Consider the following 14,716-nt stretch of genomic DNA (forward strand, 5'->3'; position numbering starts at 1 on the left):
GAGTCTTGCACCATACAGAACTTCCTGCGGGTGACCCTATCCATAGGCAAGGCTGGGAGTGTGACGGTACCCTACTCGACGTCTTCGGGAACGTAGTCTGGATCTTCCTCTGAAAAAATTAAGAATGAGGTGAGTACAAACGTACTCAGCAAGTCCATCCACACCCACGGAGGGGGTATAAACAGAATATAATGCACAGGGTAAATCAAGGATAAGGCTAGAGTTTAATTTACAGAAAGCAATATTTTATGCAGGGGTTCATTTGAAAGAAAGGATTTTCAAAGCAAGTTTTTCTTGCACCGAGTAACACGTAGTGTTGACCCACACAAGATCCAAGTTTTAAGCTGTTACCGGACTCCTCATCCGCCGTAGCACACGGCACAACTGCCGGACACTTTTCCCAAAACAACTCACGCCAACCCATCCCTTCCCAGAATAAACACTAGCTGCGTGACCACACCGTAACTCGCCCAGTACCGTGGGCATGGCTATTCGAATAGATTTTAACTCTGCAGAGGTGTGCAACTTTACCCACAAGCGGGGTACCACAGCTCGAACACCGTAGTGTCGGTGTAGATCCCAACAAAGCCATTACCCACCTTAGCTAGACCTGACTAGCCATCACAGGATCCACCAAGGGGTCATTGACCTATCACAGAGGTTTTAACCGGGGCATAAGTCACACAGAGCTAATCTCTTCTCCTTGATCACCCGTTGCTCTCAGCTCTCCTGATGGCTATCAGACTAACTAGTGGGGTTTATGCTAAGCCGTTGCCCATTCAACGGTCGAGTGGTTTGCACGATAGTGGAGTTAGGTGAGCTGACACACCAACTCGGTCCTTAGTTGTGACAAGATGGATATCTCTCTTCCTTGCTCTGCCACACAGGCACGAGCACACCAATCGGCAAATCACACAAAAATGACATCCATCCCGTCTAAACTCATCTTTCGAAATTTCGCATTTCTCCCTTCCCACACACGCACACATTTTCTTTATAAAACAAGTTGTATTGTGTATAAGGTCATAAGCGTTCTAGCAGCGATTAACGTCTTCAAATATGTAGACATTAATCTGGGTGGTCAAGGAATGGTTATAGCAAATCAAGGGGTGGCTATCCAACCATGTTTTTAGCAGACAAAAAATATGTAATTTTATAAAATAGGTCAATAGGTTGTGTTTATAAAAACTAGGACAAAACATGCATCAAAGGGCGGGATTGAACTTGCCGTCTTCAAATCCATCCGGCGGTTCCTGATCGAAGTGCTGTCCTTCGGGCTCGGGGTCGCATAACTGGTCCTCGTTCGCTTGCTCGCAGTACTGCTCGTTGACGGGCTCTCCTTCGTTAACACCGTGATCTACGACGTATACAATCAAGCACACAATCAAGAAAAAGAAATAAAAGCTTTATCGTTGAGCTCGATTCGGAAACAAATAAGGTATGAAGATATAAGTAATATTTTTGGGAGATTTCCTAATGGCATGGCCAATATTATGCTAGAAATGGCGTGGTAAAGTTTCGGATCGATCGGAGGTTGTTTGGCACATAAAATGATAGGTTATATAAAGGTTCAGGGGTCAAATAAGGAGTCAGGGACCAGTTTGTAATTATTTCTGAGAAGGTAGGGGCTTGATTGGTATTTTAGAAATTATCCGGGTTATTCTGGAAAAGGTCAGGGGTTTATTTAGAATTATGTTTATATGAGGGAAGGGTTTATTTTGAAATAGAATAAAGGGAAGGGATTCTTTTGCAAAAAGACAAAGGAGTGGGAGGGTTCTTAAATAAAAAGGAAGGAGGCCAAGGGGCTTTGGGCATTTTTGCCCTCCTCTCCTTCCTCCCGACCGCAGAACAGGGGAGGGAGAGGTGGCTCGACGGCGGCGGCCCGGGCTGGCGGCTCAGGGCGCGAGGGCGGCTCTGGAGTGAGGGAAAAGAGAGAGAGGGAGGGGGAATGATCCGATCCCCGGTCGTGGCTTGGTCCGGGGTGGTCCGAGGCGGCCCGGCCATGAGGGCGGCTGCAGTGAGCGGCGGCGGCCGTGGTGGCGCCGCTGCGGAGCTCGGTGGCGGCCAAGGAGCAGGGGAAAAGAAGAGGGGAGGCGAGGAGATCCCGGTACGCCCCCTACCTTGGGCCGGGGTGGCTTGTGGGCGGCCCTCCGCGGCGGCGGGTGGCAGCGGGCCTAGAAACGCGCGGCGGCGGCGCTACGGAACTAGGAGAGAGGGGGCTAGAGGTGGCGGAGGTGGTTGTGGGGCGAGGAGCGGCGCGGGGGTCCCTTTATAGGGTGAGTAAGGCGATGGCGAGGCCGGGGCAGGTGGCGGTCTGGCGAGCGGTGCGGGGCGCTTTAATGGCGTCCGGCGTCGCGACGCGGCGGCGCGGGCGGCGAGGCCAACACTAGTGATGGGATGGCTCGGGCAGGCTTGCGCGGGGTAGGCGGTGCAGTGCTTGGCGGCGGGAGGCGCGGCAAGCAGGGGCGCGTGCCCCACGTGGGTGCAGTGCGCACGCAGGCGGCCGGCGGTGATGGCGGCACAGGAAGGCGGTGGCGAGTCGATGGGCGGCGTGGCGAGGCTCGGGGCTTGTGGAACACGCGACGAGCGGGGCGGTGCAGGGAAGGCGGGGCGTGCGGTGTGTGGGTGCGGCGTGCGCGGCGTCGCGGCGTGCATGGCCGAGGGAGGAGGCGCGCGTGCGAGGGCATGGAGCCGGGAGCGGCCGAGGCGAGCGCGGGGAGCCGAGGTCGGGCATGCGCGGCCGAGCAACGCTCGGGGGCGTGCGGGAGCGGGGCAGAGGAGAGGAAGGAGAGAGAGATAAGGAAAAGAAAATAAGAAAAATGGGGGAAAAGAGAAAAGGGAGAGAGAGAGATATGCTCGGCGGCGATCGCGGCGTCGACCGCGGCTGCACGCGCACGCGCGTTGGCCGGGCGTGGCGCGGCGGTCGGCAGTACGCGATGCGGAACAGGAAAAAGAGAGGAACGAGACATCGACTGATTTCGGGTGTTGGGGCAGAACTCCGAGGGGACAGGTTTAGGGTTTAGAGTTTTAGGAAGGTTTTGAGCTCAACGATGGAAAAAATATATTTTAGCGCGTGATTTAATTTAGGTAAATTTTGGGATGTACTACCCCACTTAAAATGAATCTCGTCCTCGAGATTCGGCTTGGTTCCTAAAGAGATGGGGAAATTCCTTCTTCAAAGTATCTTCGCGTTCCCATGTAGCTTCTTCTACTCCATGTCTACTCCACTGAACTCTGCAAATCCGTACCTCGGAGTTTCTTGTCCTCCTAGTGACAGTGTCCAAAATCTTGACAGGTATTTCCTGGTACCGAAGGTCTGTCTGTAGATCTATCTCTTCTTCCGGCACATGCTCTTTCTCCGGCACTCTTAAACATCTCCTTAGCTGGGACACATGGAACACCGGGTGTATATCCGATATTCCTTCTGGTAACTCCAGTCGGTATGCTACGGCTCCGACTTTCTTCAGAACTCGGTATGGTCCAATGTTCCAAGGGGCCAACTTTCCTTGTACCTGAAACCTTCGGGTTACTCGAATGGGTGAAACCTTGAGATAAACGAAATCTCCTGGGTTGAAACTTATTTCCCGTCTTTTCCTGTCCGCGTAGCTCTTCTGTCGAGACTGGGCTACTTTCAGCTTTTCTCTAATCTCGGCAACTCTTTCTTCTGCTTCCTTTATGAGTGCGGGTCCGACTAGGGCACGTTCTCCAACCTCTGACCACATCAGGGGAGTTATGCATTTTCTGTCATAAAGAGCTTCAAATGGTGACATGCCTAAACTCGCTTGATAACCGTTGTTGTATGAAAATTCCGCATAGGGTAGACTTTGCTCCCAATCCTTGCCATAGGTAAGGACATATGCTCTCAACATATCCTCCATGATCTAATTCACCCTTTCTGTCTGGCCATCCATTTGCGGGTGATAAGCGGAGCTGAAATCCAATTTGGTGCCCATGGCTTTATGCAAACTTTTCCAAAACATAGAGGTGAATTTGGTCCCTCTATCTGAAACAATTTTGCTAGGCACACCATGCAACTTTACTATGTTTTCCACGTAAAGCTTAGCTAGCTTTTCTCCACCATAGTTGGTCCGTACGGGTATGAAATGAGCCGCTTTAGTGAGTCGGTCCACTATTACCCATATGGAGTCATGCCCTTTCTGTGTTCTGGGCAAACCCACTACAAAGTCCATTCCTATCTCATCCCATTTCCAAACCGGAATGGGTAGGGGTTGCAACAATCCTACTAGCTTCTGATGTTCGGCCTTGATCCTTTGGCAAGTATCACAATGGGCGACAAACCGTGCAATGTCCACCTTCATTCCTTTCCACCAATATTTTTGTTTTAAGTCCATGTACACCTTGGTGGATCCTGGGTGGATGGAGTAGGCCGAGTTATGGGCTTCATCCATGATTAGTTGCCGAAAGTCTTCTTTCTGGGGCACACAAATCCTATTTTTATACCATAAAGTTCCCTCATTATCCACTCTAAAATCCGGTGCCTTATTTTCTCCAGTCTGCGTTCGGATTTCCATCAAGTTCTCGTCCGAGCTTTGTGCCTTTTTAATTTTATCCTCCAGAGTGGGTTGAATGCTCATCTTGCAAATGGAACCTCGAGGAACAATGTGCACATTCAATCGTGCCATTTCTTCCTGCAGATGGGCATCCTTGGGCCCATAAGATTTCCGGCTTAAGGCATCTGCTACCACGTTAGTTTTGCCAGGGTGGTAATGAATTTCCAAATTATAATCCTTAACCAATTCCAACCATCTTCTTTGCCTTAAGTTCAAATCCGGTTGGGTGAAGATATACTTCAAACTCTTATGCTTGGTGTAAATCTCACATTTATTTCCAGTCAAATAATGTCTCCAAATCTTAAGGGCATGCACTACGGCTGCAAATTCCAAATCATGGGTTGGATAATTCTGCTCATGAGGCCTGAGTTGGCGGGAAGCGTATGCAACAACTTTCATGTCTTGCATCAGTACACAACCCAATCCTTGTCGGGATGCATCACAATAAATGACAAAATCCCGATGAATGTCCGGTAGGGTCAGCACTGGGGCGGTCGTCAACCTATTCTTCAATTCTTGAAAACTCCTCTCACATGACTCTGTCCAGGTGAATTTCTTCTCCTTCTTGAGCAGCTCTGTCATGGGCCGGGCTATCTTGGAAAATCCTTCAATGAATCTCCGATAATATCCAGCTAATCCAAGAAAACTTCTAATTTCACTAACACTGGTCAGTTGCTGCCAGTTGGAAACTGCTTCCACCTTCTCGGGGTCCACTGCTACTCCTTCTGCGGTTAGAATATGTCCAAGAAAAGCTACTTTCTCAAGTCAGAATTCACACTTGCTGAATTTGGCATATAGTTTATGTACTCTCAACTTTTCCAATACTACCCGCAGATGTTGCTCGTGTTCCTGAACACTCTTGGAATAAATAAGTATGTCGTCGATAAAGACTACGACAAACTTATCTAACTCGTCCATAAACACCTTGTTCATGAGGTTCATGAAATATGCAGGTGCATTGGTGAGTCCAAAAGACATTACGGTAAACTCAAACTGCCTGTAACGGGTGACAAAAGATGTTTTTGAAATGTCGCTTTCTCTAATCTTGAGCTGAAAATACCCTGACCTCAGATCAATTTTGGAGAAGTACTTGGCTCCTTTTAGATGATCAAAAAGGTCATCAATTCTGGGGAGGGGGTACTTATTCTTGATGGTAACTTCGTTCAGCGCCCGGTAATCTACACACAACCTCATACTCCTGTCCTTCTTCTTGACAAACAGGACTGGGGCTCCCCAAGGCGACGAGCTTGGTCTGATGAAGCCAATTCATTGTAGTACTGTTGCAACGAGGATATGAACTTTTCCACAAAACTCGAGGATATGAACGAGTATGATGCTCCAGAATCAAATAGTACCGTTGCAAGAGCTGAGCTGACTAGGTACTCACCGAGCACTACGCCCTGAGCTCCTTGAGCTTCCTGTGCGTTGATGTGGTTGACGCGGGCTCGTCCAAATGACTGCTGAGGCTGCCTCATCTGCTAACTGTTGTTGTTGGTGTTGTTGTTGTTGTTGTTGCGGATGGGCACTCGGTTGGCACCTGTCAGAACTGGCCTTGGTCCATTCACCATGTTGGAGAAGGCTGATGTAGCAGGCTTGTTGGCGATGAAATGCCCTATCTCGCGGTAGTTGAAACAGGCCCTAACATTGTTGTTGTTGTTGGCGACCTGGCTTGCATTGCTCTGTGGGGCCTTCATGGTGTTCTGGTTCCTGAGTTGTGTGTTAGAGGCCTGTGGGCCTGTCATCTGAGACTAAGTCCTATACTGCATTGGGGCCTGATATCTTGGTGCCATATAGCTGGAATTCCTTGGTTTCTGGAAGCGGTCCTGCTGGCGGGCCTTGCTTTCCAGAAACTTGCGCTTGTTATCCTTCCTTTCTTCAATTTTGGCCCTTTCTGTAAGAATGGCTTTGTTCATAAGAGTGTTGAAGTCCGGATAAATCTGTGGAGTAAGCAAGGTCCGGAGTTCTGGGTTTAATCCTTTCTTGAACATGTCCTGCTTCTTCTTATCATCATTCACTTCTTCTGGTGCATATCGGGCCAACTCCATGAACTGGTGGGTGTACTCTTCTACTGACATACTCCCTTGCTGCAGTGCGTGAAACACATCCGCCTTGCATTTCATGGTGGCCGAGGGGATATGGTAGCGGCGGAACTCCTTCACGAATTTCTTCCAAGTGATGGTGGAGGCATCTTCGGCAGCAGCGCAGTAATTCTCCCACCAGGCTAAGGTAGTCCCGGTGAGTTGGTGGGCTGCCAGAAGGACTTTGTCTCGGTCCTGGCACTCGAACGGCTTGAGCTTCCTCTGAATTACACGTAGCCAGTCATCTGTATCTAAGGGGTTGCTAGATCCGGCAAAGGTGGGCGGCTTGGTCCTCAGAAAAGCTATCAGCTTGTCATTCATGGTTTGCTCTCGAGGCCGCTTGTTCACAAGGGCATTGGCCAGTGTTTCTAGGATGAGGGTCTGGTTGTGGATTATCTGTGCCAGGTCTTCGAGGGGTGGTGGTGGTGGCAGTGGCACTTCTCGATTTTCTCCTTCGTTCTGGCTCACTTCCTGTTCTTCCTGAGCGGGGTTCTGTCCATTAGGCTGCACTCCTGTACCAGCGACTACAGGGTTCCGAATGCGGGAGGCCCTCGTAACGCTTCGGGAAGCCATCTGTAGATTGGGTAGAGTTTTTGTGAGATTGGGATTAAGTGATGTTTAAGTTGTTTAATTTGTATTTTTGAAAAGGCAGAATCTACCTTCTGCCGAAAAGCACACCAACTGGCAAGCACACAAACATAGCAAATAAATGCACAAAAAACTTTATTACTGCAAGGGAGGGTACAACACGGGGACAAGGCTAAAACACGTACTACACGTCCGGGTACAGGTCACACTTAAGGGTACAACTTAAGCCAAAGGGGGCTTGGGAGGGTGCAACACTAGGATGGTGTCGGTCATTCTACTCGCGGGGCGAGCCTTCTTCTGGGGCGGAGTGTGCGAGTAGTCCTTGCTCGCCGTCCTCTAGGTTTACATTTTCCAATGGTTGCGTAGCAGTTTCTCCTTCATCAGCGGAAGTAGACCTTTCAGGTTTCTCAAGTGGGGCTTGTGGGGTTATCACGAGTGGTCCCCATCCTATGATGGGTGTCCCGAGTAGAACATGGTCTTCCCCAATTGCCGGGATTAGGGGTTCCACTTCTGGTCCATTCTTGCATACGCCGGTCTCGGGCTTGCCTGAGGCTCTCCTGAGCAACTGCTTCACTGCTGACTGCAGCTGCAGCTCTTGCCTCGGCTTGGGCTGCTCGTATCTGTTGCAGTCTCACTGCGAGCTCTGCTTGCTCGGCTCGATGGGTCTGCTCCCTCAGGATGTTAGCTTGCTCGTCAAAGAGCTGATCCAAGGAGGCTAGGTAAGTAGCCACTTGGTACAGGGGGTCTTCTTCATGGCGGCGCCGTTCCAGACTTCTCATGCGTGCTTCCCAACCTGGGGTTCTGATGGCCGGTGGAAAGAACCTCATTGATGTGGGAGCGAGGTGTCTTTCAAAAATCCGGCACAGGTAACGGAGTGCCTTTCTGACGGCCAAGGGATAAGTGTCTTGGTGCCTAAACCCTGTAGCGGTTACTCGCTACGGCTGAATGTCGGGGTAGCGGTCACTTCTGGCGATGACCAGAATCACCCTGCAACGGAGGGTACCATGGTGCTCGTATTCTCTACTGTAGTACCTTGGGCGTTCCGTAACACCAAGGCTTTCCAGGGCATTGATCAAGAGGCTGGGGAAGCCAGGCGCAGCTTGGCAATTGCCCTGGGTCCATCCTTCCTCAGCCATCTGAAAACAAAGATAGGGTGAACAGATTTTGCACGAGTATTTGGGTACAAAGGGGACATATGGTATTTATTACTGCAACATGGGGAATACAGATTTCATGGATACACGATTATTAGGATAGGGTTCTATCTTGGAGTGCTACTCCTATCATGGGGACTCTTCCTCGATCCGGATAGGGCACTTCTTTGGTGGAAGACACTGATCCATCACATCATCTTCGGTCTGAGTACCTTTATCCTAATGGGTTTCTTCGGGTTCTTCTTCTTCTTCCTCTTTCCACCCACCTATTCCTCTGCGAGCCTCGTATTCTTGCATTTGGGCTTGGAGAGCGGCCAGGGAATACTCGGCGTGTGCAGCTCTTGTCCGTTGCTCCTCCAGTTCTTGGGTTATCTTTTCTGCCCTGTGGATTTGTTGCTTCAATTGTGCTTCTTGTTCACGGTAAAGTTCATCCAGGCCGGTGAGGTAGATGGACAGGTGGGAGACTGTATCTTCTAAGTCCTCTTCTTCTCTCCCAAGTCCTTTCATCCGGGCAATCCATGTGTGTCCTCTTCCTTCAGTAGGCGGGAAAAATCCCATAGGAGTCTGCTGAAGATGATGCTTGTAGATCACACGCAGACGTCGCAGGGCTTTACGGGTGGCTTTTCGGTAGGTGTCAGGGAAGCGAAAGCCAGTGGTTGAGATGAACCAAGGGTCCACATCAGGGTAGCGGGTGCTCTTTCCCACGAAGATCATCATGTCGCACCGAAGAGTGCCCTGGAGTCGTACTCCGGATAGACGTACTCTGATGGGTCCACCACTCCGACGCGTTCCAAGCTGAGTATCAATAACTTAGGAAGGCCGGGCTCTGCATGGCAGACTCTGCCACTCCATCCATTGTCAGCCATCTGGAATAGGACAAGAACCAATGGTGAGTGTTTGTGTGGAAAAAGGATTGAATAAGGAAAAATTGTAATCTGAAAAGGGCCTGAAGATGGGTTTCGCTCCTAGGGTCACGTCCTACGGCCAACCTACGGCTCTGATACCACCTAAAGCATCCCCTCATAAGAGAAGACTTAAATGTGATACCAACATCAGTCCCAGGAGACTGATGACACATTTATTACATCATATGGTTCATCACCGTACAACTCGACGCGGTAATGGGCAGTGAAGCACCACTATCGCGAGGATTACAACTAAAACCCACACAACTACATTAACTACGAAGAGGGGGTCATCAGAGTCTTGCACCATACAGAACTTCCTGCGGGTGACCCTATCCATAGGCAAGGCTGGGTGCGTGACGGTACCCTACTCGACGTCTTCGGGAACGTAGTCTGGATCTTCCTCTGAAAAAATTAAGAATGGGGTGAGTACAAACGTACTCAGCAAGTCCATCCACACCCACGGAGGGGGTATAAACAGAATATAATGCACAGGGTAAATCAAGGATAAGGCTAGAGTTTAATTTACAGAAAGCAATATTTTATGCAGGGGTTCATTTGAAAGAAAGGATTTTCAAAGCAAGTTTTTCTTGCACCGAGTAACACGTAGTGTTAACCCACACAAGATCCAAGTTTTAAGCTGTTACCGGACTCCTCATCCGCCGTAGCACACGGCACAACTGCCGGACACTTTTCCCAAAACAACTCACGCCAACCCATCCCTTCCCAGAATAAACACTAGCTGCGTGACCACACCGTAACTCGCCCAGTACCGTGGGCATGGCTATTCGAATAGATTTTAACTCTGCAGAGGTGTGCAACTTTACCCACAAGCGGGGTACCACAGCTCGAACACCGTAGTGTCGGTGTAGATCCCAACAAAGCCATTACCCACCTTAGCTAGACCTGACTAGCCATCACAGGATCCACCAAGGGGTCATTGACCTATCACAGAGGTTTTAACCGGGGCATAAGTCACACAGAGCTAATCTCTTCTCCTTGATCACCCGTTGCTCTCAGCTCTCCTGATGGCTATCAGACTAACTAGTGGGGTTTATGCTAAGCCGTTGCCCATTCAACGGTCGAGTGGTTTGCACGATAATGGAGTTAGGTGAGCTGACACACCAACTCGGTCCTTAGTTGTGACAAGATGGATATCTCCCTTCCTTGCTCTGCCACACAGGCACGAGCACACCAATCGGCAAATCACACAAAAATGACATCCATCCCGTCTAAACTCATCTTTCGAAATTTCGCATTTCTCCCTTCCCACACACGCACACATTTTCTTTATAAAACAAGTTGCATTGTGTATAAGGTCATAAGCGTTCTAGCAGCGATTAACGTCTTCAAATATGTAGACATTAATCTGGGTGGTCAAGGAATGGTTATAGCAAATCAAGGGGTGGCTATCCAACCATGTTTTTAGCAGGCAAAAAATATGTAATTTTATAAAACAGGTCAATAGGTTGTGTTTATAAAAACTAGGACAAAACATGCATCAAAGGGCGGGATTGAACTTGCCGTCTTCAAATCCATCCAGCGGTTCCTGATCGAAGTGCTGTCCTTCGGGCTCGGGGTCGCATAACTGGTCCTCGTTCACTTGCTCGCAGTACTGCTCGTTGACGGGCTCTCCTTCGTTAACACCGTGATCTACGACGTATACAAACAAGCACACAATCAAGAAAAAGAAATAAAAGCTTTATCGCTGAGCTCGATTCGGAAACAAATAAGGTATGGAGATATAAGTAATATTTTTGGGATATTTCCTAATGGCATGGCCAATACTATGCTAGAAATGGCGTGGTAAAGTTTCGGATCGATCGGAGGTTGTTTGGCACATAAAATGATAGGTTATATAAAGGTTCAGGGGTCGAATAAGGAGTCAGGGACCAGTTTGTAATTATTTCTGAGAAGGTAGGGGCTTGATTGGTATTTTAGAAATTATCCGGGTTATTCTAGAAAAGGTCAGGGGTTTATTTAGAATTATGTTTATATGAGGGAAGGGTTTATTTTGAAATAGAATAAAGGGAAGGGATTCTTTTGCAAAAAGACAAAGGAGTGGGAGGGTTCTTAAATAAAAAGGAAGGAGGCCAGGGGGCTTTGGGCATTTTTGCCCTTCTCTCCTTCCTCCCGACCGCAGAACAGGGGAGGGAGAGGTGGCTCGCCGGCGGCGACCCGGGCTAGCGGCTCAGGGCGCGAGGGCGGCTCTGGAGTGAGGGAAAATAGAGAGGGAGGGGGAATGATCCGATCCCCGGCCGTGGCTTGGGCCGGGGTGGTCCAAGGCGGCCCGGCCATGAGGGCGGCGGCAGTGAGCGTCGGCGGCCGTGGTGGCGCCGCTGCGGAGCTCGGTGGCGGCCAAGGAGCAGGGGGAAAGAAGAGGGGAGGCGAGGAGATCCCGGTGCGCCCCCTACCTTGGGCCGGGGTGGCTTGTGGGCGGCCCTCCGCGGCGGCGGGTGGCAGCGAGCCTAGAAACGCGCGGCGGCGGCGCTACGGAGCTAGGAGAGAGGGGGCTAGAGGTGGCGGAGGTGGTTGTGGGGCGGAGGAGCGGCGCGGGGGTCCCTTTATAGGGCGAGTAAGGCGATGGCGAGGCCGGGGCAGGTGGCGGTCTGGCGAGCGGTGCGGGGCGCTTTAATGGCGTCCGGCGTCGCGACGCGGCGGCGCGGGCGGCGAGGCCAGCACTGGTGATGGGATGGCTCGGGCAGGCGTGCGCGGGGTAGGCGGTGCAGTGCTTGGCGGTGGGAGGCGCGGCGAGCAGGGGCGCGTGCCCCACGTGGGTGCAGTGCGCACGCAGGCGGCCGGCGGTGATGGCGGCACAGGAAGGCTGTGGCGAGTCGACGGGCGGCGCGGCGAGGCTCGGGGCTCGTGGAACGCATGACGCGCGGGGCAGTGCAGGGAAGGCGGGGCGTGCGGTGTGTGGGTGCGGCGTGCACGGCTCGGCGCGGCGAGCCCGTGCCCGTGCGCGGCCCAAGGGGGTTGTTTGGCGCGGCGGGGTGCAGGGCCGAGGGAAGAGGCGCGCGCGTGGGCAGGGAGCCGGGAGCGGCCGGGGCGAGCGCGGGGAGCCGAGGCCGGGCGTGCACGGCCGAGCAACGCTCGGGGGCGTGCGGGAGCGGGGCAGAGGTGAGGAAGGAGAGAGAAGGAAAAGAAAATAGGAAAATAAAAAGAAAAATGGGGAAAAAGAGAAAAGAAAAAGAGAGAGATGCTCGGTGGCAATCGCGGCGTCGACCGCGGCTGCACGCGTATGCGCGTTGGTCGGGCTTGGCGCGGCGGTCGGCGGTACGCGATGCATGGAACATGAAAAAGAGAGGAACGAGACCGCGACTGATTTTGGGTGTCGGGCAGGACTCTGAGGGGACAGGTTTAGGGTTCAGAGTTTTAGGAAGATTTTACGCTCAACGATGGAAAAAAAAATATTTTAGCACTTGATTTAATTTAGGTAAATTTTGGGATGTTACGCATCTAAACACACCCTGTGTGTGGCTAGGCTATGGGAAGCAGCAGCAGCCCTGCAGAGTGTTGAGAGGCTAGATCAGTCCAAGCGTGCTCCTCCTGTGCACCGAACTCAACTCATGTTTGGAAGAGGAACGCCTGGGAATGTTGGGATCAAGGCCATGCCCGGATCTTGAGTAAGAAGAAGAAGAGGACCTCGTCCTCTCCAGCAGGACCTCGTCCCTCCTCGTCCTCCTCTCGCCATCTCTGACGGCATCACGCATGTCCACACCGGAGATGCTCCTCCTCCCGCTGCCGCCGATCATCGCCGCCGCACCGCCGCTGAAGGAGCTTCTGGCGCTCATGCTGCTGTTGCACCGGAGCATCTGCCCGTTGTACCCCCTGGCGCGGAGCTCGGGCCACGGGTACTCTCCTCCTCCTCCTCCTCCTGCTGCTGCTTCTGATGAGAAGAATGGCCCCTCAGACTGCCGCTGCTGCTGCTTTCTGCTGCTCTTCTTGTGTACGAGGAGGCCCCAGATGCTCCACCCTCTGATCCCCTTCTTGTTAGGCGGAGGCGGCTGCTTGCTCGCCGGATTCTGACGAGGATGCCGAGCCGAGCCGAAGCTCCCGGAGAAGTCGTCGTCCCTGCAGTACTGGTGGTGGACGAGCACGCTCTGCGCCTCGTGATGATAGTGGTGGTGGTGGTACAGCCGCTCTGCGGCGATGGCCGGCGACACCCTGGCATTGCCGTTGGGATTCGTCGCCGCCGTCGCCCTGCTGGTGGGCGGCTCGCCGCCGTTGTAGGCGACGGCGTCGGAGAATGAGTTGCGCCCAGAGTTGGCGGAGCGGTCCACGCTTCGCCGCCTCCTGCTGGAGCTGGAGGAGTCCAGGTAGTAGTCCCTCGTCTGCGCGGTGCCGCCGGGCGCCGCCGCCGCCCCTGCATTGCCGTAGCCGTCGCCGTCGCCGTAGTAGTAGTAGTCTTCCTCCACGGGGATTTGCCCGTCGGAGCGCGGGACCGGCGGGGGCGCCGTGTCGTCGTCCTCTTCCACGGACAGGGACAGCAACGTGGCGGGCAGGCGAGCCATCAGCGCTGGCACCGGCACCGGCACCGGCCCCGACCGGGGGTCTGCGTCGCAGGAGGGGCGGTGGCGCTGCCCGCCGGGCATCTCCGGCTCCTTCTTGCTCTTGCGGCGCCATTGCTGCAGCTTCCTGCCCAGGAGGCCCCCCACGAAGGACTTTCTCGAGGAGGAGGAGGCGGCGTCTTGTTCGTGGGGCCGCGCGGCCGCCTCGTCCTGATACTGATAATAATCCAGCTCCTCCGGCACCGCCGCCACAGTGGGGATGGGCTGCTGGTGGCGGAAGAGGTCGCAGGAGCGGCGCTGCGGCTCCATGGCGGCGGCAGAGCGCGCGTAGGAGAAGGACTTGCAACGGCGGAGGTCGGCGGAGGAGGGCGGTTGGAGGCCGGCGAGGCGGTCGCGGAGGCAGGCGGGGCAGAAGCCGGTGACGGCGACGCCGGGGTGGAGGCGGCACACGGAAGGATCCATCGTCATATCCATGCGTGCGTACTAATTAACTCTTGGCTCAATAATCAACGCTCCAGTTCATGATCGGAGGACAAGCAAGCTATAGCTAGCTGTCTTCTTTTTCCTGTTGTTCTTCTTCTTCTTCTTAAGGAATCTACTGGTACTTGCTGTCTTGTCTCTCTCTCTCTTGTGTGTGTCTCCTATGGAAGGCCCCCAGCTGAGCTGCAGGGGAAGAAGAAGAAGAAGAAGAATAGAGGCCTAGCTGCTGCTTTGGCTTCTTCGATGATCCCCAATTTTGAGTGAGCACTCCTGAAGCTCGGCTGCTATGCTGGGCAGGCAAAAAAGGAGAGTGAAGAGAAGCCAACAGAGAGAAGGACACAGTCGACACTGCCTGACTGAGCTAGCAGCAGGGGTTACTAAACAGCTAGACAGACACACACGCGCACACGTACAGAGAGGCTCTCGCAG

General features: G+C 52.8%; 1 protein-coding gene across 1 annotated transcript; it reads right to left on the reverse strand.

Annotated features, from left to right (window-relative positions):
- Positions 1-12,700: 12,700 nt before the first annotated feature.
- Positions 12,701-14,716, reverse strand: LOC120645327 (protein OCTOPUS-like). The gene has a single exon (XM_039922128.1). The coding sequence runs from the start codon at positions 14,279-14,281 to the stop codon at positions 12,821-12,823; it is 1,461 nt and encodes a 486-aa protein (XP_039778062.1). The 5' UTR covers positions 14,282-14,716; the 3' UTR covers positions 12,701-12,820.

Source organism: Panicum virgatum, chromosome 8K (assembly GCF_016808335.1).
Source record: "Panicum virgatum strain AP13 chromosome 8K, P.virgatum_v5, whole genome shotgun sequence".
NCBI classification, from domain to species: domain Eukaryota; kingdom Viridiplantae; phylum Streptophyta; class Magnoliopsida; order Poales; family Poaceae; genus Panicum; species Panicum virgatum.